This window comes from Dermacentor albipictus, chromosome 1, assembly GCF_038994185.2.
Source record: "Dermacentor albipictus isolate Rhodes 1998 colony chromosome 1, USDA_Dalb.pri_finalv2, whole genome shotgun sequence".
Classification (NCBI taxonomy): domain Eukaryota; kingdom Metazoa; phylum Arthropoda; class Arachnida; order Ixodida; family Ixodidae; genus Dermacentor; species Dermacentor albipictus.
Genome location: NC_091821.1, coordinates 76,301,760 through 76,326,611, shown reverse-complemented (window position 1 = coordinate 76,326,611; position 24,852 = coordinate 76,301,760). Strand labels below are relative to the sequence as shown.

Genomic DNA, 24,852 nt, shown 5'->3' with positions numbered 1-24,852 from the left:
GTTGTAGGTTTGACGGAGATTGTGGCCTCAGTCAGTATGGCTGCAGAATTTTGTTTTTGGTGTGAAAGCGTCAAATGGCTCATTGAGCGAAAAAGCCAGCATGCCGTATCTGTTGCAGCACCTTTATTCCCATTAGCTGAGATGCCACGTCATGAGCACCCCTCGACGGAGTTCCTGTTAACTGCGACACCATGGCACAAGCGCACCTCGGTGGAGCAGAGCGGGCAAAAGGGAGCACCTGCTGCTGCAGTAAGGTGCCAAGTGTTGTGTGAGGGGAGAGGGCATCGCCGCGACCCCAAATCACCCTTGATCTCGCTCTTGGAAGCCTGTGTTTTCCGCCTTGTCCTTGCAAACTCTCGCCTGTTTTCTAACTGCGCCTCGTTAAGGTCATATCAAAATGTGCCAAACGTCTCAACGTGCTCACTTACCCACGAGGAGTTCATAACTCAAAGGACCACTCAGTGGCATTTAATTGGACATTAATGCTTTCGCATTCACAACTCATAAGAAGTGCTTAGGTGTCCTCTGATTTTTTTTAACTATTTGCTTCGCATCAATTGGCGATGAGTGACAAGTGATGGCTGACAAGACTGTGGAAGAGCTTGGCTTAAAGGGACCTTCAAGGCTAATGCTATGTCGGCGTGGACTGTTTAAATGTCGTTCAAGAAATCTTGCAGTGCTTGTTTCATGCCAAGAAAAGACTTAGTTTAGGAAAAAATTCCATCTGAAGGCTCCGGATGCCTTTATCGCAATTCGAATCTCCCGCCACCCCACTGGGGAGTGGGGATGTTGCATACAACATCACTGCCCTTTGCTGCCATCGGTGAGTGAAACGGCGCCCGACAAATGGCAGTACGATTTTTTGCACAATACGCAAATGCATCGCCGTACAGAAATCGATCCAAGACAGAGCGGTGGATTCGCCGCTGCAGCTGCTTTTGGTAAAGTGGCGTGCACCGTTTGGGCATCCCGCAACATCACATGGACGTGGAATTTTCCGCTACTTGCAGTTTGTGCAAGTTTTTCAAGTCAGGAAAACCAGCACAGCACTATGTAATAACGAAACTACTAAAACTTGAAAGCGCAGGCAACGCAGAGTCGAGCAGAATTGAAATCTTTCGGCCACCCACGTCGTTGTCAAGGGTAATGTCAGTGAGTTCTCTTTTCTAAAAACGCAATAGAACTGTACAAGGAGCATTTTGTTTCGTCTTATAATACAATGCAATGTTGTTTTTATGAAGAGTGATTTAGTACTACGTAGTAACAGTGCTTAAATGAGGAGTGCCTTTGTCATTGAGCAAGTACTTTAACGTCCCGGTGGAGTCTCTAATCATGTCCTGCATTTACTTCAATTTCTCGATTACTAAGGCTCTGTTTGCAATAATATTGACACCTTAGAGATTCTTGAGCACTGATCTATCACTGTAGCTTGACTTAATATGTGGCTGTAGTGTCCCTTTAAACCTGCATGATGCCACCCATAAGCATTTCATATCTCAATGTCTGAGATTGTCAACTGTTGCGAGAGTGAGTGCTCTGCTAAAACAGTGTAAAACATACTCCTCTCTAAAGAGCAGCCCCATAATGTTTTTTCAAGACTGGACAGTACTACAGGACAAAGCAGCAACATAAGCAGAAACAAATGCTATTTAGCTACTTTTGGCATCACAGGAAGCAGTTTATGTTGTTTACAGCTATTTCTGCATGTGTGAAATCGGGTGTTATTTCTGCATCCATCAGTGCTTGCTATTTTTAAATTATATTTGTCGTATTAGCTCTCTGATCTTTATAATGTTTGCCAACCTTTAGGAACAGCTCATTATTATCATTTGGTGCAATTTTTCAGTAAATGGATGGAACAAATAGTTACACTCCATTAAAGTTTCTGTTAAAAAACAGAGGTTTTGATGTCTGTCTGTTTGACATTAATCAGTGTAGATACATTTATTTTAGGAATCCCCTAATGATGCACTGTGATCCCAGTAGTCATCATAATACCAAATTCTTCATGCAGATCAGAGTGAGCTACATTGATGTGATGGCTCCAAAGTATGTGAGGCAGCAAGAGTTAAAAAGCCAATACTACTTTGAATGCAGCTGCACAAAGTGTAGTAACAAGGTATGTTTTTTAGTTTTTAATGAAGTTTTTCAATTGCTGAATTCAGATTAATGTAAGCTTATCTTAGTAATTGCCCTAATCTGTAGCTGTAGTAACCATTTAATGAAAGATGGGTGCCGGGGGCTGATGCAGGAGTCATTTTAAGCATGTAATTAATTTGTCATGTAAAGCAAGTGTCATCGAAGTAATTCTTACCCATCCTTAACTAATATCCTTAACAAAACGTTTTAAGCTTGAAGTGACTATGCTTGTTGCTCCTTGTTGCTCTGAAGATCTGAAGTATTGCGGCTGTTATTAGCTTAAAGTGTAGTATTAACTTATGGAATATGCTGGTCTTTAATTAAATATTACTTGTTGTGTTAATGGGAAAAAGGGAGGGGGGCCTTCTTGAAAAAAATTATTAAAATTAGTTAGGATCTGTCTTTGCTTCTTGTTTCTACTATTTCCATGAATCTATGCATTCTAGAATATTTCTACATGTATTCACACCGAATGACTGCGTGAAATAGTTAAAATAAATATGAACTTCTTTTTTCTTCATATTAAATGCTTGGCTCATGGCTGTGTATCTCGGAAAAAGAAAGCAGAGCAATGCCATTCCCTTTATCACTTTCATTTTTACTGCAATGTGGAAAAGTCTGGGAATTAGCATATGTTGAGTTTGGCTAAAGAAAATGAAAGCAGTGACATCATCTGAGCACTGCGCATCATCAGCTTGGCTGAGTCATCAAAATATTTGATTTCCAGGTGCCTGGTTATGTCACGGAGAAGTCAGCTGCACTTACTGCCAGTGTGAAAAAAAAGATGAAGGAAGTTGAGGAACAAGGTGAGGGGTGTGGTCTCTGCCAGTTCAACGTTTTCTACCCCTCCTGTAGTGCTGTGTATTTGTTTTTCAGTTTCGGTTTCAGTGTTAAGTTGGCAACTGTGTGTCCTTGTCTGTATACATATGGTGCTGTGCTCCTAAGCACGAGGTCGCGGGATCAAATCTTGGCCACGGGGGCTGCATATTGATGGGGGGAAATGCAAAAAAATGGCTGTGGCTTAGCTAAGGTTACGCCCAGGATGCGAAGCATACTAGCCTTTTTTTTAACACGACAGCGTTAAGGAGCTCATGTCGCAGAAAAGCCGGTGTCGTCGGTGTCGGTGTCTGCGGCGTTGCACTTCATGAATAAATCGTTGTCGCACCGAACGCTGCGTTGCTCGACGCTCACCGCGTCCGATGCAGGGGGCAACGCCGCGAGCGACGGCGCGAGTTGGAGCCCCGTTTCTCCTCTGTCGTGACGTCACGGTGTCACGTGGTATTGAAGGCGACACCGCCGCGTCTGAGGAGCTGGGTTGAGCTCTCGAGCGATGGCGCGAGTTGGAGCCCCGTTTCTCCTCTGTAGTGACGTCACGGTGTCACGTGGTATTGAAGGCGACACTGCCACGCCTGAGGAGCTGGGTTGAGCTCTAGTAATATGCTTCGCATAAAACACCCGTGTACTTAGATTTAGGTGCACGTTAAGAACCCCAGGTGGTCCATATTTCCGGAGTCCCCCACTACGGCATGGCTCGTAATCAGATTGTGGTTTTGGCACGTAAAACCCCATAATTTAGTTATGTATATATATTGGTGGCACATGGAATTAAGGTTTTGTTTTTCGACTACCTTTCTAAGAGTGTCGCTACACACGCCCACTACAATGGCGACGAGATAGGGGCCATGCAGGACTCCCTAATATAAAAATTAAACCTCCATAGTCGCTTAAAGGGACACTAAAGGCAAATAAGTCGATGTGGACTGTTTATATACCATTCCAGAAACCTCGCAACGCTTGTTTTGTGCCAAGAAGAGACTTTGTTTACAAAAAAAATTGTATCTGAAGGGTCTGAATGCCTTTTTGGAAATTCAAATCTCCCACCACCCAACCGGGGGAGTGGTGACGTTGCATGCGCCATCACCGCCCTTTGCTGCCGTCGGTGTGTAAAACGGCGCCCGACGAACGGCGGCACCGAGCCAAGACAGAGCAGCGGATTTGTCGCCGCTGCAGCTTCTTTTTGGTCAAGTGTCATCGACCGTTCGGGCATCCCCCAACATCACATGGAAGTTGAATTCTCTGCTACTTGCAATTTGTGTGAGCAAAATCAGCGCAGCACTACGCAATCAGGAAAGTAGTGAAACGCGAAAGCGTGGGTGGCACAGAGTCAAGCGAAAAAGAAACCTTTTGACCGCCTGCGTCGTCATGCGTCGAAACATGAAATGAAACTGGACAAGTAACATTTTATTTCATATTATAATTTATTTATTTATTTCATTACCTTCAATGCCCGAATGCGTTACAGAAGGGAGTGGGAAAAAAATTCATAATTGTTGTGATTGTTGGTGGCTAGTATATACAATAATAATTATGAACAGCGGATTTAAATGCAGAAACACTTGGAATGGCGACGACGGAGGTGGGCGGGTGGTTCCATTCCCTCAATGTCTTTGGCAAGAATCAATCGCAAAACAAGTTAGTATGGCAAAAAGGGATTTCAACTTTATGATAGTGATTAGTACGACAAGACAAATAAGATGGCTCATTAAGAAGTTCATTTTTTAGATATGGATTATGAAAAATGTTGTGAATTAACGATAAACGAAACACTTTTCTGCGCAGAGAAAGGTTAGGATGTTTCAAAATGTGTTTCATCGACGAAACACTTGAAAAGCGGGAATAATTTGACAGAATGAAACGTGCACTACAGTTTTGTACTGATTCTAGTTAATTATTAAGAAATTCTTTACTGGGATCCCACAACTCACATGCATACTCAAGCTTAGACCTTACCAGTGTTTTGTATAATGTTAATTTAAGAGAAGATGGTGCCCTTAAAAAGTTGCGGTGTAAGAAACCTAACGTGCGATTAGTATTGTTAACGACGTAGTTAACATGGGTTTGCCAAGAAAGGTTAGCAGTCAGGTGAAGCCTAAATACTTATACGTGGTAACCTCGTTTAGTACAGAGCCATCAATGTGACAAAGAAGAGGGTTACACGTAGAAGCTTTCCGGGAGATTCTCATTACTTTACACTTTTTAACGTTCAAATGAATTTGCCATGCATTGCACCAGTTAGTTATAGCGTCGAGGTCAGATTGAAGTGCTGCAAGATCAGTGTCATATGATATTATACAATAAATTGTGCAGTCATCAGTGTATAGCCCAATGGATGATTGAACTGCATTAGCAAGGTCGTTAATGTAGACTAATAATAAAAGTGGGCTGAGGACAGAACCCTGCGGCACACCGGAATTAACTGGACAAGAAAAGGAATCAGAATTGTTAGCTGTCACAAATTGCATACTATTCAAAAGAAAATTTCAATCCAAGCACAAATGTTAGGATCTATGTTTAATCCCCAGGAATATGCAGTCAACAAAACACCCATTGTCAAGAGCAGCGAAAAAGTTCATTGGTCAAGCAAATTAGTTGTGTCTGATTTACGAAACCCATTTCGTTGTAAAGAATAAATTAGATTCGAGGAAATTAACTAAGCATGAGTAAATAATATGTTCTAATAGTTTGCAAGGAATGCTAGTTAATGATATAGGTCTGTAATTATATGGTGAATATACGTCACCAGACTTGAAAAGGGGTACCACCTCGCCCACCTTCCAATCGCCAGGTAACTGGGCAGAAGCGATGGACTGTGAAAAAAGTTCTGTTAATATAATAGAGGAGTACATTGCAGTCTTCTTCAAAAATTTTGTGTTGATACCGTCTGTTCCGCATGGCGAAGACAATTTCAAGTTTTTCATTAAGTGCAACACACCAAAAGAATCTATAAGCACAGGATCTATTGGTGAGTAATCCATTCTACAATACGCAGATGCCACTTGGAAAACAGCTGACACTTGGGAAAAAGACATTGTGAACATTACATTTAACAAGGAACAACATTGAGAAAGTGGAACAGGGACACCATCATTATTGTTTAATGAAATTGTACTGTCTTTAGAACCACCAATTATGTTCCAAAACTTTTTAGGATTTTCTATAAGTAATGATGTTAGAGATTATTGAAAAAAACATCCTTCACTTCACATGCTGCATTTTTAAGTGCTAAAAATGTGAGATGGTACTTATCCCACAACTCAGAGTTCGATCGCTTAGCTTTGCAAAATGTGGGCTTTTTTTTTTACTGAGAAGGCATTTTAAAGAAGTATTGAACCACGCCGAACGGTGTCCGCAAGGAATAATACGCAATGGCACAAGTTTATTAATCAGTTACTTCACTTTATTTTTAAGGAAATGCCAATTATACTCAATGGTTCGTTCAGAAAAATTAGGCATGTAGTCATCAATGAAATGTGATAATTCCTTGTTAATCGAAATGAAATTAGCTTAAAAATAATCCCTTATATACTTCCTTTTCTTTCGAACTCGCTTGATGTTGCCCTCTAGCATAGCGTTTATGAAACAGTGGTCACTTAGGCCAGGTGTAGGGAGGTAACAACATCGGGGAAATTAGTGAGGACGAGGTCAAGCATTTTGGCACTTTTAGACGTTCAGGTTGGCTCAGTTATTAGTTTTGCAAAGTTAAAGTCATAACATAGATTCACAAAATCCTCTTCTGAACCAAAAGTAATGGAGGGTATCGGATATATGCCATACCACATTATTTTAGGGAAATTAATATCACCCATTAGAAATATCAGTGAGTAAGGGTACCTGAGTATAATGCTATTCAATATGTCATAAAGCTCGGAACAAAAAGATGAAGGTGCGGTTGGTGAGCGGTAGCAGGCACAAAAGATCATGTCACGGTGACTGACGCGAATACACGTGCCCACTTATTCTAAAGTGCTAACAACAGAAATGTGAAAGGAGTGAAAGTTATCAGACATAGCGATTAAGATGCCACCTCCTGCTCTATCACTGCGTTCACATCGGTAAAAATTGAAATCCTTTTCACATTCAAATATTTCAGCGTTGCATATCTTTGAAGATAACCAGGTTTCTGTTAGTATGATGACATCAGCATTGCACATGTCAATAAATGACGATAGATCATCACGCTTGTTGACAACGCTACGTATGTTCGAAAAAAGAAGTGAAATTTTACCTGAAGAAGGAATTGGTTTTGGTGATTTTTATGACTGAGAGGAATGACCGCGGGAGGCACTCTTACGGTTGTGAAAAGATAGAACAACACGAGCATCAACTTCGCAAACACTATCCATAGACAACATGTACATATAACGTTTATTGTTCATAAAATGCTTATCATATTTAATGGAGTAGTGTTTACTGTTAGCCTTCCCGAATTCAGACAGCCTTTTCCAAGATGTATGAGTGGAAATGCAATAATCCTCCGTTACACTGATGCCGGCTGCCCTTAGTTTCGATCTAGCCATGAGAATTGAATCCTTCACCTTAAAACTCGAAAACCAGGCGATAGTGGGGCGGCGTTTATGTGGCAGGTATTTCCTTAACCTATGAGCACGAGAAATAGCTTCATCCATGAGCTGAAGTTCAAGCATTGACGTCAGTAGATTGTGCAAGATTACCTCCGACTCAGCCCACAACTCGGATTGTTTGTCATCCAGCCCATGAAAGATTAGGTTCTCGCGCCGGGATCTGTCTTCAAACTCGTCTAAGCGTTAATTAATGGCAGTAGTTTCGGTGCGCACAGCAGCTGATACTAAATCGGAGTTAATGACTCCAGCACAACCTTCTGAAACAGCCATTTTTTCTTCTACGGTGATGAGACGGTCATTAATGTCAGTTATTTGTTTTTCTAAATTCAGTTGAATTCGTTTCACTTCGTTAAGTTGTGATAGAACCTCGGCGTGATTTCTGTCGATTTTCTCATTAAGGGATTTTAATAGCACCACAATGTCGCTACTGTTTTTACTTGGATTCTCTTTTGGAGGACCGGGGTTCAGCTCAATGTTTCCTCCCAACAACAGCAACTTGGTAACATCGTTGCATGTGAATGCTATGTCAAAAAGAACACGTGGGCATGGAGACAGTAGCAAGTTGACATTGTTTGTTCGCTTAGAGTACAGTGATGCTATAGGACTAACCTGCACCAGAATGCACAAAAAAGGTTGACGGATCCACATAGCTGCCGCACTCACATGCGAACTAAAGGACCACACAGACGACTCGCACTTAAGTTGCTGCGGATGAAAGCCTGATGATAGCGTCGATGAGGCTGGTGCTGGCAGAAAGATATTTGGTAGAAAAACATCCGAGCATTCAGTCAGCACGTTAGAGGCAGGGCGACGCAGCAGGGAAGTCGTGCACATGTCCACTAGATTCGTCGAGGCGTGTGGCTCCTCGTTTGAACATGGAGTCGTTCTGGCCGATATGATCTGCACCAGAAAGCACAAAAACGGTTGACGGATCCACATAGCTGCCGCGCTCACATGTCGACTGAAGGACGACACAGTCGACTCGCGCTTAAGTAGCTGCGGATGAAAGCCTGATGATAGCATCAATGTGGTTGGCATAAAGAGATTCGGTAGAAAAGCATCCGAGCATCCAGTCAGCACGTCAGAGGCAGGGCAATGCAGCAGGGAAGTCGTGCGCATGTCCAGTAGATTCGTCGAGGCTTGTGGTTCTTCATTTGAACATGCAGTCGTTATGGCAGATATGATCTGCACCAGAAAGCACAAAAACGGTTGACGGATCCGCATAGCTGCCGCGCTCACATGTCGACTGAAGGACGACACAGTCGACTCGCGCTTAAGTAGCTGCGGATGAAAGCCTGATGATAGCATCGATGTGGTTGGCATAAAGAGATTCGGTAGAAAAGCATCCGAGCATCCAGTCAGCACGTCAGAGGCAGGGCAATGCAGCAGGGAAGTTGTGCGCATGTCCAGTAGATTCGTCGAGGCTTGTGGTTCTTCATTTGAACATGCAGTCGTTATGGCAGATAAGATCTGCACCAGAAAGCACAAAAACGGTTCCGCATAGCTGCCACGCTCATATGCCAACTCACATGCCCATAATACAATATGAGGATGTCTTTTTCAACAAGTAGTTGAATACTAGTGACAGAATTTAAATGATGAGTGCTTTCATCATCGGGCAAGTGCTTGAATGTCCCAGGGGAGTCTCTAATCATGTCCTGCATTTACCTTGATTTCTCGATTATTAAGGCCCTGTTCGTGATAAAATTCATGCCTTAGAGATTCTTGAGCACTAATCTATCACTTTAGTTTGACTTAGTATTTCCCTTTAGTGTCCCTTTAACAATACCATCATCAACACCCAAGCCAAACATTATTCCCGTACCTGGCTGCAAGGGGATTGCATTTTTTATTCATAAGATTGCCTACCCTTTCCTTCAACTGATTGAAATGCCCACCACTTTTCGGGATTATTGTGGCACCACAATAACCACGATGGATGTTGTTGCTGATCAAAAATGACGTAATATCGAGCAACATGACTGTGGTGTCATTCTGTGGTGGAAGAGAATAGTACCTCTGTCATGCCAATACTTAAGCTTAGCACAATGCAACACAGTGCACAACAGTGCAACAAGGGCACTGTTGCACATTGTTACAGCTGCACATCATCAAGTGCAGTACAAATGAGGGAAAGGAGGCTAAGATCACAAAGGCATCAATAGGGGCATGGTATGTGCTTGCATATCTGCTTGCATATCTGCTTGCATGACTTTTTGTTGGCGAAGATTCTGGATGTAATGCCTTTTTATAGCAGGCACATTCCACCTCTTCAAAGTTATTGTACAACCCCTTTAAGAGGATAGTCAGCGTCATGTCGGTACTTTTCATACACCCCAAGAAATGAATTAGACCAGCAGAGTCAGTATTGGCACATGCCTTCCACGTCTCAGCAATGCAGCATACAACAACACTCCTACAGCTGCGCCAATGGGCTGAAAACCTACTGGAAACAGAGCAGCTTGTAGAAGCAGATTATGCACGGATCCATGCGCTGGACCTGCTGTCCAAGTGCTGTCTTGGTTTGGAGGACTACCAGGCTGCACTGCCACCTTACCTGGCTCGCGAGCCCATCTACAGGTGGGTGCACAAATATTCACATAGCACTTTTCATGCGCAGGAACTGCATAAGAACAGCATTTGTTTGTCTTTTTAACTTTAATTTGAGGAGCTGTATTTCCTGCTTTTCAGTGTCGCATACACTTTTACTTTTCACTAAGCACAACGAAGTACTCTTTTTCATTTACCAGCTTTGTTTATTTTCTCATACTGCTTTGGCTGGAGTGAGACTGTAGTAACTGTATGTGTGGTCACGTACACAGTTTTCACTGCTCAGGGTTGCATGTTTAAGAATCTCAGTGTTGCAGGTTTCACGGCAAAGTGTGCTAATAGACAATTTTCTGACTTCTCCAAGCCAGCCACTCTGCAAGGCCCGATTCCACTCGAAAAGTCTCATTTATGGGTAACATTTCTACCAACTTTCTTAAAACTAAGGGAAAATGAAAGGAACAGGTTGAAAAACAATGACTATTTAGCCTCTAATCACCACTTCTGTGAATGTGGTATAGCAAGAAGCGCTCTGTTTATCAGTTTTAGACTTTCAAGGTACTAATGGGAAGATTTGTTATCACTGTAGCCACTGCTGTGATTAATTATACTCAATTTAAACCAGGCACAATTTCTTGCATGTGCTGGTAGTGCTGTATATTGAAGAGTAAAGTATTTAGCATTGTTCCTATCCAAACAGCCCAACAGCTCATAGCTGTTGCTGAAAAGGTTTAGACGCTGACACGGTCCTTTCTTCTCATTTGTTTGTTTGCTTTGTTGTGTTCCTTTCTTTCTTTCCTTCTTATTTCCTTGAATCATAGACGCTTGAGTAACATGCAGTGTTGCCTTTTTATAGTGATTTTGTTGCTAGATTTAGCTACAATTTTTTTAGATTCAGCAGCCAGCAACATGTTTTTAGCGACGTGACAGAACAATTGGCAATATTTTAGCGACATTGAAGTTAGGAAAGTTGCTTCGAAAAATAGTCTTTAGAATGCACTTTATTAATAAAAAGCGAATGTGAGTGGTCAAAACTGGCTGTATGATGCATAGGCTCTGTCATCATGATGAAGCAGTAGTTGCCTTCTCAGGAATAGCAGTGTTCTCACAACTTCTATTCACAACTGCACAACCATAAAGTGCGCGAATTCAGTTCAAGAGCCGATATGTTCAAGATGTTGTTTCTTTCCTCACACTGTTCGAGAATTGAATGCTTTATCTTCATTTCTTTGTAATATTACTGACAATAAGTGTTTGCATTGTCATTGTGACTGCCCTTGTAATATTTTTTTTTACACCCTCCCACTGTAGTGCCACTGTGGCGCTGTGGGTAAATGAATAAATGAAAATGCACATTTTATTTTCTTTCTTTGTTTTATTTATTAGTTTTTTTTAAATTTTTTTGTTCTTTACAACACTGATTTGAATGGGTCTTAAACTCCGGGTTCTGCACTTTCACTGAATACGTTCAATTGGTGGACATTTATGAATTTTATTGTGACATTTAAAATGCAGCAGGGGAATAATAAGATTGATTGTAGAAAGGCGTATACATAGAAGCGGCTGGGCTTGTTCATGCGAGCTTGAACACTCTGCTTCCTTTTCGCATAGAACTTAGACAAGCCAGTACTGTGAAGAGCCTTCAGGTAGACCAAGGGGCCGAAGCATAGTATTTGACCTGCATAAAGGTCACGCAATTGTCATCACCATGTTAACATGCTACCTTGTTTGTCTTGCAGAATTTCGCTGTCTTTTCAGGATCACTGAGAACTAAAGAATTTTCAGATAGTGTAGACCAAGTGAGTTCATGTGCCATGAAAATTAGATTGTTTGTGTTCTTTTGAATTGTGCTGCGTTTGGAACCTCCCAGTCAGTGGGAAATGCCAACTTGCAGCTGTCATAGTCCGTTGTTATGCAAGTATAATAGTAAAGTAAAAGCCCACTAAACACTGCTGGAAAATTAACTGTTTATGCATCACTCATGTGGGGAGTATTTTCTGTTTATTCTTTCCTAGACAGACGTGACATGTTTCTGTAAATAATTTACACCATACTAGCGTATATTATGGTGTTCCAAAAACACCTACATTACCTAAAATTTACGCTAGCGTTTTAGTGACAATTTTAGCGACTTTTTCGTCTCGTTTTAGCGACAAGCTTAAAAAACTTATGGCAACACTGGTGACGCGTGAATGAGGCAGTTAGTCGAAGTTGGTCCTTGCTGGGCAGCCGACTACAAGTAACTTTGTAAATCATCATTTATAGTATGTGGAACAGCTGCCTACTTAATACCTGGCATTGAAAAAAATGTTAAAGACTTGAGTGGCCGTACTGGTGTGCAACTACATTTCATCTATTTGCTGGCTTTAGATGGTACTGTTGTCTTTTTTAGTGTTTGTCACATTTATTTCGCTTTTCCTTGCCAGAAGTAATGTGTGTCAGGATTGCGAGACATTTGCATAAGTCTGTTGTCTCGTACAAAGTGGCTTACACATTGCAAAACTGCTCTTTAATTAAGATCTGCAAATTCATAATTAAAATACAGCACTTGGTAAGTTTGTTTAGTATTTGAGAGACAACCATAGTAATTGAAAATTATCATAATGCCCTGGCAAAATACAGATACTGAAGAAGCAAAATGCTGATTAATGTTTGTCAGTAATGCTTACCAATAAGCTACTGGTGATGTTCTGTTTTGCAGACAATGTTATGGGCTGTACAGTCCTGTTTATGGTGTGCTGCTGTACAGCATAGCGAAGCTCTACCACGTTACAGTACAACTAAAAAAGGCTATGGAGTACTTTGAGAAGGTGAGGTACTCTGTCATTCTGCAATGCATTTCAGTTTCTTTATTTAAATATTGCATGCACACTGTGCTGTTTCGTTTGATTTCTCTGCATGCCTTTATGAAAAACTTCAACTAAGTGTTAATGGTGAATCTTTGAAGGCTTTTTAATTTGATATAGAAGCTATGTGGTCAGATGACTTCAAAACTGCAACACCTTGTTGTAGCATAGACATCAACATGATATGTTCTCTGGCATAGCAAGCCTCTATGATATTAAAGGGGTCCTGAAACACTCTTCGAACTAATCGTAGAATTACCTCATTAGTATGCAAGTGCTGGATGCTCTCAATTCAGTACTTGCAACTCTTGAGTAAGCATCATGGCTCACCCGCATCTTTATATTCGCACTGAAGTCAGAACGGCTGGGGTTTAGCTTAAAAATATACTTCCACGTGCTGCAACGTACTGCTGACGCCCACCGGATCCTTGGTCTTCACTGGTAACTTCAACGTGCATCACCAGCTATGAACCACCAAGATTTACGGCAGCCTAACGTATCGACGGAGCACTTGCTTTGACTTGACTGATTTCCAAGCACTTTGCTGCGTGCACAGACAGTGTTCCCTCTATCCCGCTTTCTTTCTTTCTGTTCCCCCTTTCCCTTCCCCCAGTGTAGGGTAGCAAACCGGACGCTCGTCTGGTTGACCTCCCTGCCTTTCCTCTCTTTGCTATCTCTCTGTATCTCTCATGAATCTCCTGCCGCATTGTTTTTTCTTTGAGTAAAAGTAGAGTTAGACGTAGTCATCGCACCGATGAGTGGCTTTCTCTCTCTTTTCATCTCCACTAGCATGCTGGAAGCTACACAGGGGAGAAGCCAAGGGGGCAAAGCCCTGAACAAAGTTGAGTGGGTCAGTGGCAAGAGGGCTCGTTGTGGCACCCCGTGGCAGCTGCGGTAGACTACATTGCAGAGTAGGCCGCTACTCTCTTGGAGGCCATACGCACCTGACGCAGCTACTGTACACGCAATTGTCGTGTGTAGACCAGCAGTGCAAGGATGAAATAATTTCTCTGTCATTTTCAATTCGCAGACATGTATATATTTCATTTATATAGTAACTAAAAGTTGGCAATTACAGTATTACTGAGAATGTTCTCGCAATCACGAAAGCAGTCAATAGCTGTTGGCGTGAGCAAGCAATTTTTTGTTTTTTGACATGAGATTGTAATTACCCTACTGTATACAGTGCAATAATATTAAGCTCGCATGTTCACAGGAGCCTCTTCGACAGATCGGAAATGCTTTCTTTGTTGCCCGAAACGGGGAAGTTCTTTGCTAGGATTCCTTTCAACCACAGCTGCAGGGCCTCTTCAAGCTTCAGATGTTGTCCTTTTCGGTCATTTCTTGTAGTTTTGCAGTGCAACTGGTCGACTGCAAACAAGATCTTTGCTTTGTTTTTGACATAATCAAACAAGGTCTGTTTGAAGATATTAAACTCCTTCGCGACGTCAACTTGGGTCCGTCCTTGCTCAATAAGCCTGATGATGGCGGCTTTGTCCAGCGTCGAAGTCGAATATTTTCCATGCTTCTTCGACACATTCAGTGCAGGTGGGCGAAGAGCAGGGGCCATGAAGTTGAAAATCAGTCAGTGTTGCACTGAATGAACAGCCGCAACACACTGAAATAGCGATGATATGTTGTACGGCAGCTAGTGATGGCAGGTGATGATTTCAATTGCACTGTACTGGATAAAAGCCGGTGGATGACTTCTGGATGAAGACTTACGCAACACCACCTATGATACCAAGGCAAAACTGATGATGATGGTGGTTATCGTGAGCACCACCTGGCTTTCATAGGTGGTGTCCAAAACTGGCCGCGCATGACCGGTTTCCGGCTCTCAAAATTGCTTCCACTGCAAGCTACAGGCAAAAGCATGGCCTTTAAGATCGGCGTTTCTTATGGCAGGCACCACTGTTGCCGCGTGGATTTGGATGCCTTCTATACTTGCTAATCAAATTACTATACCAATCCAAGCCACTTCACGAGCTGAAGTTAGTCAGGCGGCTCAAGATTCAAAATGCTGTCCTCCCTAACTCATAGCGCTGGTCTGTTGCGGAAAATTTTGTCTGGAAAATCGAACTTCTGCCTTTATGTTGTCTGAAAAATCGGTCGCGAAAACGCATTAGTTCTATGGGAACCCTGATGGTGCATTTATGAAGACTGGAATATCCATCAAGTCCGAATTTTTGGAGTCCGAAAAATCGGTCAGCAACTGTTATGAAATCTGATCTTTTATGCAAATAAGTACAGTTGCCAATCGATTTTTCTTGGAAAGGGGTCGCAGAATTTTTCGGATTATCGGGTGATGACAAAAGCAAATTTCAATGAGAAAAGAATTCATTTTGATAAATTTGGGAGTCAGCGATGAATAATACGATTTCATGCCACGTATGTCGATATCTTCACGTCGGGGGTATGTATTAAGCAAAGCCTGCCACGCTTTCGCACGCTCTCCGCCTCCACGGCTGATAGCGTTGCCCGCTCTGGGACAACACTTTCGGGAAGAGTATCAGCAACGGAAAGCGAATGCTTCGTCTGCCTCTCACACCAAGGGTTCACCGAAACTCCAGATTACATAATTTGCAATACTGAACACATGGGAAAACGGCTTACATGGTGCAACACTGTCTCGGCATGCCCCCTTTTTGCACACACGGCAGATAACCTCTAAAGTATTGTACGCAGCTGCATATGCTCGCAGCTGCATGCAGCTACAGCTGAGACGTGCGATAACTTACCCACCTCTCCATCCTCCGCCCTGCACCCTCATGTGCACTTGATCGCGCTACCGCGAGCTCGCTTCCCTCCCTCTCGTTCCTTTTGCTCGCGTGGGTAGGCGTTACTCGTGAAGCCGCCATCTTTCATGTCTCATCCTCGCACACTTTCACTTGCACCTAAAGCACACCGTGCGTGGGGCGCGATAGAATCTTATCGCACTTGGACTTTATGCGGTACATTGTGCAGCTCCACTCCAATACCATACCACAATAGGATTTGTGGGATGGTATTATTATGGATGTGTGGTATTGCAAGCATGGTTCATCTTGTATTATTTTCTAATTAGAGATATCGTCTGTTATAAATATAGCTGCCTTGAATGTGTCTTACAGGACACAATTTTCATTTTCGCATCGTGTCTGAAATACCAACAAAACACGCTGCTTACTTTATGTAAAAACAAAAGCACTAGTTTTAGCATTATAAGTGAACCTGTGCATCTAAGTCCATCAGATTATCCATAATCGCTCTATTCATGGAGTCTGTGATTGTGACCACATGAACTGATTATGTTACTGCATTTAAATTTGGCGTGCATGTGAGACCTAAAACATGGACATATACACACAAATGCAACAACATCAACTGCATCAGGCGAAGGGTGTAATGTCCTGTGCTATCAGTTTCCTGATACTATATCAAAATGCGGTTTTATGTGTGCTACAAGTGCTCACACTCATCAATAGGATGTGAAATTGTTGTGAAACTGGATGTGAAGCTGATGTGAAACCGCTGATAGTTGCACATTCAACATGCACACTCCAATACAGTTGAATATCGCCGGAATTCACTTATAACGATACCAATTTTAACAATATATCTGTTATAGCAATGATAGGCTGCTGCACTGTCAACTTTTGTATGTTTTCCATGATGAAATAACCCTCTTACTGCAATGCACCGATGTCGCATTATTGGTTATAATGATGAAGTCTGGCTGCTGGGTGTCCGAGCGAAAGATGCGAAATGCTTGAAAAGAAAAAAAGAAAATGAGAAATTTGAGCCGCTTCACAATGACTCGCTGCTCCAATAGCTGCCGCGCGCTGATTTTCCAGCCTTCTCCCTATGCCTCTGTCCCGTCGCCTATCCACCCCTCCGAACACGAATGGGCTGCACCCATAGCTCTACGCTGCGCCACCCTCTGAAGCACAAATGGACCGCACCAACTGCGCTGCTCCCAGATTGCTCACTGGCTCCCCATTCAATGCAGTTCTGCAACTAACTTAATCGCTCGCATTCGTCTTTGTTGGTTGCGTTGAAATCATTCCTGGCCATGTGGTTTCTCAACCTTGTTTGACTCGCCGCCAAAATGGGAGATGACTGATCTGCCCGCTGATCACCAGCAGTGCACAACGTTGCCGGTGAAAAGAAAGTGCATGGCTATAGATGTGGAAACTAAGTGTTTCTAACAGATGAGGCGATCGTTGTGGGCTTCAACATGCGGAGGTGGGGTTTCCCAGGAGATAGCGAAACTTTAGATGACGGAGAACTTTGCGGGGAGGTGTGGCTTCACATCACCACCGCGCGTGCTGCCCTGAAGCCACATCTCAAGACAACATTTTGCATAAAATCCGGACCCTGACTTTACTGCGAAATTTTTCTAATCGTTGGTGCGGGTTATACACCCAAAAACACGGTACCTGTGTGCATTCAGCATTGCCATGAGTACGCAACTGTGCAATCAGTGTTAACGCACGTGATCAGCACGGATCAGCACGCAAACATTGATGGCGAGCTCCCCGTGATGGCTTGTCACCAGCTACTCTGCCGGCTGTATGGTTTAGGCCGCACCGTTTCGTCGGAAGTCGGCAGCAAAAGTGGCGGTTTCGTGCCATTCGCGATGACGGCAATTTTGTTCATGGTCGCCTTGCTTGAGGCATCGTGTGGGCGGTTCATGCCCGAAACGTGTGGCGTCCGAAATTTTGCTTATTATTCTGGATAAGTATTATGTGTAGTTTGGAAAGGAGGTCCCATTGCAGTCTTTGACTTCGGGACCTCCTTCTGTATATTAATGTCTCGTAATCTTCCTAATCATCACAATAGAAACGATTCTGATTCTGGTACTAGGAATTGGTGGCGGTGCCGTAAGCAAGTCAGAAAAATCTGGCGCCGGAAAAATCGGTCAACGACTGTATTTGGCATTTTTAATGCGATAGCGTTAAAAATGGCGAATACATTCGTCAACAATAATACAATCTGGAAGTGCAGTGGAACAATAATACATTCTGGAAGTGCAGAAGCACTCGCGCTCCGCTCAAAGTCCGGATGTTTTAACGCAGGCCCCGTGTTGCGGAAAATCCGGTGTCGGCATCGCCGTGAGTGAAAATTCCCATATATATTTAGGTATATGTATGTGCCACGCCTTGCTATATGACATGGGGTATATGCGCGTTATATTGCCACCCCAGTCTATCACCACTGTTGCTCATACCTTGTCTTACATCGTTGACAAAGTTATTCCTCGTAATTTTGAGATTGACAGCCCACAAATGCCATGAAACAAAGCGCCGACAGCACATGCCTTTTATGTTAAATCTCGTACTGCAATATTAAAAGTGCGAAACAATAACAGAAGATTGGTCCACGCAGGAGGCCGCGTTTCTACCAGAAAGCTTGTCTTCGTGCATAGCGTTCGCCGCCAGCATTTCCCGGTAAACATTATGGTTACATAAGCTCAAGTTGCCGGGAAGCGTGAGAAGCAGTCGGGGATGATTTAATGCTATCGCGTTCCACTCCTCAAGGCGAAGTTTAAGCGTCCTCAAACTTTTTCTTTCCAGAATATATATTTTGAGGCAACTGCAAAAAAAAAAAGTGTTTTGCTATAACCGATACCAAGTTGCACACCACATTTGCGATTTCGCTGTAGCATCAGAATGCTCAATTGAAATAAAGCATGGCTTACCAAATTGTAAATTTACTTCGTGATCTGCGATAATTCGTTATATCGAGGTTTGACAACCTATGTCTCACAGACTGACATTTTTTTGCACTTGATAATTTTCTAACTCCATGAAATATAAATTTGTGACATAGTGTTCATGTGCAACCATATTGTCAAATGGAACAAACACTTTCTGTTGCTTCATTCATCTTTGTCTTTATGGCATTGATTTTTCATTCTGCTATATATAAGTACAGTGAAACCTCGGTTATACGTCCCCCAATTTTGCGATATCCCAAGTTTTGCAACGGATTAATACAGTCCCGGCGAGCACCCCATAGAGAGACTGCATTAAATACCTAGATTATATGACACGAGATTACGCACATTCCATCTCGCAGGACAACCCGAACAAAAGTGCGAACCCAGTGGCGGACGCGTGATAAGTGCCGCCAGCTTGCGCCAGTTCCCTCGTGGCACTGTCCCCTCGGCCGGGAAGTAGAGAGCGCTCTTTCAAATAAGGAAAGTTCCGACTGGTTTCCAGGCTCCCTCCTGAATTCTTTCTAAAGCATAATAGCTTCCTTTGGCTCTTTTGGTCATTTTCCTGGTAAGTCGGACTTGGGGGAGGGAAAACGAGGAAACGTGCCGTGGGAAAGAGTACGTGCTCTCGGGCAGCCGAGTTGCGAAGAGGGGTGAGAGGAAATTTGGAGGGAAGGAGGGGGCCTCGTGAGCGAGCTCGCGTAACAGAGGGGCAGGAAGTAGGGGCGGACAGTAATCTTTAGGGGGGCCCACTATCGCTGGTTGGTTGACTCGCTGGTTCGTCATGGAAAGGCGAGGGACAGATTACGTGCTCTTGGGCAAGCTCTCGTCTATCACAAGTCTCGCTGGCTGCCCGGCAGTGGCTAGCCCATCGTGGACGATTCGAGGGACGAGAATCCATAGCGGATTCTAGCTGCAAACGCAGGCGAGCGTTTCGTCGAACGCTGACGGCATTGACGCCAACACACCAGGAAGAACAAGAAGTGGACGCCTTCGCTCTCCATGGCTGCCACGAAAGAATTCCGGTAAGGCGAGGGAAGGCGCCGAGGGAAAGGGCAACCAAGCTGTGGGGATAAGCGGCAAGGAATAGGGCGAGGGAGACGACAGTTGTCCCCTTCCCTCCTGTACCGACACGGTATGGTAAATCTCTCCACCAAAGCGTGGTTGGCACCTGCTATGCAGTATTTTCTCATTTACTTTTTGGGAATTGAAGCTCCTCGCAATTCTTTCACGTGAAACCGTGTATCATTGGACACCTAATTTTGGTTGCTGGATTATACGACCCTTAGGATTATACAATGTTTTCGCGTGGTCCCAAGAAAGTCATAATTGGGGTTCCACTGTATGTGTGTTTCATGATATTAATGAATTTGGGCTCTCTCTACTTTTGCTTCAACATGTATTGTAGTGTGTAAAAGGGACACTAAAGGCAAATATTACGTCAACGTGGCCTGTTAAAATACCATTACAGAAACCTCACAGCGCTTGTTTCGTGCCAAGACTTTGTTTAAGAGAAAATTGCATCTGATGGGACCGCATACCTTTAGTGTAATTTAAATCGCCTGTCTCCGAGTGGGGGAATGGTAGCGTCGCATACACCATCACCGCCCTCTGCTGCCGTCTAAGTAAAACGGCGCTTGACAGATGGCGCTATGCAAATGCGCCGCCGTGGAGAAACTGAGCCAAGACATAACGTTGGGTTCGCTGCTACAGCTGCTTTTGGTCAAGTAGCATGGATCGTTCGGGCATCCAGCAACATCACTGCTAGTTCCAGTTTGTGGGAGTTTCGCGAGCCAGCAAAACCAGCGCAGTACTACGCGATAACAAAACTACTGAAACGCGAAGGCGTGGCCAGCGCAGAGTCGAGCGAAAGACTATACCTTTCGACCGCCCGCCTCATTGTCAAGGGTCACATTTGGGGTCTCACACGTGCCATTGGGACAAAGGAACGACAACACAGTAGTGCAAACAATGAAAAGAGTTTTTATTGCACCGTTTATACACTAATGCCTGCTAGCTGAATTACTACACATAGAGCATGCTGATGGGTGCGCGACAAATAGAAGTCTGACTCACCGCTACCGGATAGCGAGCGAATGTGTTCGCCCCATGATGGACACTAACGCCTAATCATTCGCGCGCACAGTCACGAGAACGGTGGTGTGTTCGAACAATGCCGTTCGTCGATTCCGGTGTTCTGCTTCTAAGCCTTTTCCCGGACGGTCCCGCGAAGTGTGCCGGCACACACGTGAGACGCCCGCGCCGCTCGCCGACTCCAAGCCAAAACGTTACAGGGTACTCGGAGTAGCCTGTACTTTTCGCAAAAGGAAGTAGCCTACTCCCTTTCACGTCGGAGTAACCCCGCTATTAGGTGGCGTTAGCAGCGCAACACTCACCCCATCTCTCGCACTAGTCTGCAACCACGTGGCGAAGTCGGATTACAGGGTAGACGAGAGCCATGTGGGGAGGACAACGTCAGGGGAGGTGTGAGAGCCAAGCGCCCTCACAACGTCAATGAGTTCTTTTTTTGTGAACATCGAATGGAAAAGGAAACTCTCACACACTCTTGAAAATCATCCTTTGCCACTACTCCCCAGACAGCTAGTGTGCATCCCCTTCTGTCCACTTGTCAACCTCATCGCTACACCTGCATTCAAATGTTGAGTCTGATCATCCCTCGTCTAAACGCGAAGCTCACCTCCAGGTATCCACTGTCCAGGGAATCACACTGACCAGACTTGTGCAGTGTTGTGTCGATGGAAAGAATGGGATGTAGGTAGATGTGGGTGGCTATTGGGACCATTTTCACAGAGCCCGAAGGGCATTGCTAATGTACGCTAATCTGTAGAGTGTACCACTGCTGTGCCATGACCTGCATGCCTTGGCTTTCCCAAAACTGACCCAAAATTTTGTACGAGTGGCGATTTTAATGTCAACAGTTTTGTGAAGTTACAAAAATTATACCCAGACATATTACAGCTGAGGCCTGAGCCCAGCCAAGCCCGATCAAAACTTGCTTGCCTGGCCTGAGTGAGGCACAGACTTTCATGTAAACCTGAGCCTGTGCAGTGCTCTAATCCCTCTGCCACAGCTGAACAGTGCAGCCATTCATCAGCATTGCTCAATGGAAGGTATGTACACTGTATGGCAAGTCACACAGAAAAAGTCCTGTCAGTGCAATCAGGTACCAAATGTCCTGTTTCACAATCAGTTGAGCACCAGTCTTGGAATCAAGAGGGCCTATGTTCAATTCTAGCTCTGATTTGTATTTATTTATTTATTTATTTATTTATTTATTTATTTATTTATTTATATCTTTGTTTGTTTGTTTATAACAATGCATACCATTGCCTGTCAATGTTTTCTGTTACTTTCTATTATAACTTTCTCGATAACTTTCTATTATAGGCAACTGCTTGCAACATGAAAGGTATTAGCATTGCTTCCTTGACAATGCCTCTTATTGTGACAAAGCCAGATTTGCTCAGTTATCTCATTACGGCTGTGCCAACACCTGCAAAACTGCTTCCAGGCCAGTAGATAGAGGCTGTTGCCTGCAAGAAGGTTAGATTTGATGTTGCAAATGATGATTCATGTCCTAAGTCTGTGCATGTAATTTGCAGGCTGAAGCTGTGCTGGGTGTCAGTCATGGACATTCTCACTCACTCTACAAACATCTGGAGGAAGCATACCTCCACTGCAAGCTTGAAGTGGAAAATCCAGGAAAAGGAGAAGCCATCACAGTGAAATAACAACAGTGGTAAACACACTCACATTGAAGTGTGGTATAGCTTCTTATCTGCATATTTTATTGTCAGGAAAGGGCCAATATTTTTTTACGCATGTTTAAATTGTGCAACAGATTAAACAGATTTCTTTGTTCAAGTCATGCAGACTTTATTCATCATCATCATCAGCCTATTTTATGTCCACTGCAGGGTGAAGGCCTCTCCCTGCAATCTCCAATTACCCCTGTCCTGTGCCAACCGATTCCAGCTAGCGCCCACGAATTTCTTGATTTCATCGCTCCACCTAGTCTTCTGCCATCCTCGACTGCACTTCCCTTCTCTTGGTACCCATTCCGTAACCCTAACGGTCCAACGGTTATCTGACCTGTGCATTACATGACCTGCCCAGCTCCATTTTTTTCTCTTAATGTCAACTAGAATATCGGCTATACCCGTTTGCTCTCTGATCCAAACCTCTCTCTTTCTGTCTCTTAACGTTATGCCTAGCATTCCTTGTTCCATCCCTCATTGCGTGGTTCTTAACTTGTTCTCAAGCTTCTTTGCCAATCTCCAAGTCTCTGCCCCATATCTCAGCACCGGTAAAATGCACTGATTGTACACCTTCCTTTTCAATGATAATGATAAGCTTCCAGTCAGGAGCTGACAATGTCCGCCGTATGTGCGCCAACCCATTTTTATTATTCTATGAATTTCCTTCTCATGATCAGGCTTCCCTGTGGTTAGTTGACCTAGGTAAATATACTCCTTTAGAGACTCTAGAGGCTGACTGGTGATTCTGCACTTTTGTTCCCTTGCACGGCTATTCATCATTATCTTTGTCATCTGCATATTAATCTTCAACCCCACTCTTACACTCTCTCTGTTAAACTCCTCAGTCATTTGTTGTAACTCGTCTGAAGTATTGCTGAATAGAACAATGTCATCTGCAAACCGAAGGTTGCTGAGATATTCGCCGTCAATCCTTACTCCTAAGCCTTCCCAGTTAAGTAGCTTGAATACTTCCTACAAGCACGCAGTGAATAACATTGTAGAAATTGTGTCTCCCTCTCTGACCTCTTTCTTTATAGGTATCTTCCTGCTTTTCTTGTGTAGAATTATGGTAGCTGTAGAACCTATGTAGATGTTTTCCAAGGTATTTACGTAAGCGGTCTGCACTCGTTGATTACGTAATGGCTATATGACTCCTGGTATCTCTACTGAATCGAATGCCTCTTCGTAATCTATGAAAGCCATATAGAGAGGCTTATTGTATTCTGCAGATTTCTCGATTACCTGATTAATGACATGGATGTGATCCATTGTAGAGTATCCCTTCCTGAAGCTGGCCTCTTCCCTTGGTTGACTAAAATCCGCTGTTGCCCTTATTCTACTGGAGATTATTTTGGTGAATATTTTATATAATACTGAGAGTAACCTAATGGGCCTATAATTTTTCAATTCTGTAACGTCTCCCTTTTTGTGGATTAGTATTATGTTTGCATTCTTCCAGTTTTCTGGGACCCTTGCAGTCGATAGACACTTCATATATAGAGCCGCCAGTTTTCCAAGCATTATGTCTCCTCCATCTTTGATTAAATCGACTGTTATTCCATCTTCTCCTGCCACTCTTCCTCATTTCATGTCTTGCAAGGCCCTTTTGACCTCATCGCTAGTTATAGAAGGAGTGTCTGTGTCCTGTTCGTTACTGTTTCTAATGGAGGTATCCTGACTCCTCTGGGTACTCTAGAGGTTAGTATAGAATTCTTCCGCTGCTTTTAATATACCTTCAAGATTGCTGATGATATTACCCTGCTTATCTTTCTCTGCATACATCTTGGTTTGTCCGATGCCAAGTTTTCTTCTCACTGATTTTAGGCTACGTCCATTTTTTATGGCTTCAGTTTTTCTCACATTGTAGTTTCGAATATCACTTATTTTTGCCTTGTTGATCAGTTTTGACAGTTCTGCAAACTCTACCTTATCTCTTGAGTTGGACAGTCTCACTCTTTGTCATTTCTTTATTAGGTCTTTTGTTAGTTGGGAGAGATTGCCTACTGGTTGCCTTGGTGCCTTGCCTCCCACTTCAATTGCTGCCTCTGAAGCCAGCCTAGTAACGGTTTCATTAATTACCTCTATGTCATCTTCATCTCTCTGTTCTAAGACTGCATATTTGCTTGCAAGCACCAGTTTGAATTTGTCGGCTTTTACCCTTACTGCCTCTAGGTTGACCTGTTTCTTCTTGACAAATTTTACTCTTTCTGTCTTCAAATTGAGGTGAATCCTAGCTCTCAGTAACCTATGATCACTGCATTTTACCCTACCTATCACTTCTACATCCTACACTATGCTGGAATCGGCAGAAAGTATGAAACCAATTTCATTTCTTGTTTCACCATTAGGGCTTTTCCAGGTCCATTTTCTGTTGCTACACTTCTTTATAAAAGCATCCATTATTCTTAGCTTATGTCTTT

The 24,852-nt window shown here is 43.3% G+C and overlaps 2 protein-coding genes across 16 annotated transcripts in view; one reads left to right on the top strand and one right to left on the bottom strand.

Annotated features, from left to right (window-relative positions):
• The window catches only part of LOC139048110 (histone-lysine N-methyltransferase SMYD3-like), a 46,348-nt gene extending 23,810 nt beyond the window's left edge, over window positions 1-22,538 (top strand). For 4 of the 5 annotated variants that reach the window (XM_070522574.1, XM_070522583.1, XM_070522567.1 and 1 more), the window contains 6 exons: window positions 2,015-2,119; window positions 2,867-2,945; window positions 9,953-10,139; window positions 12,808-12,916; window positions 18,013-18,048; window positions 22,277-22,538. In XM_070522574.1, the coding sequence (XP_070378675.1) occupies window positions 2,015-2,119; window positions 2,867-2,945; window positions 9,953-10,139; window positions 12,808-12,916; window positions 18,013-18,048; window positions 22,277-22,405 (645 nt within the window). In that variant the 3' untranslated portion in view covers window positions 22,406-22,538. The remainder of the gene's footprint in view (window positions 1-2,014; window positions 2,120-2,866; window positions 2,946-9,952; window positions 10,140-12,807; window positions 12,917-18,012; window positions 18,049-22,276) is intronic. The other variant, XM_070522589.1, reaches the window with a different exon arrangement.
• Window positions 1-24,852, bottom strand: part of sws (patatin like phospholipase domain containing sws) — a 281,522-nt gene that overhangs the window by 235,935 nt on the left and 20,735 nt on the right. The gene's annotated exons all lie outside the window — the stretch shown is intronic.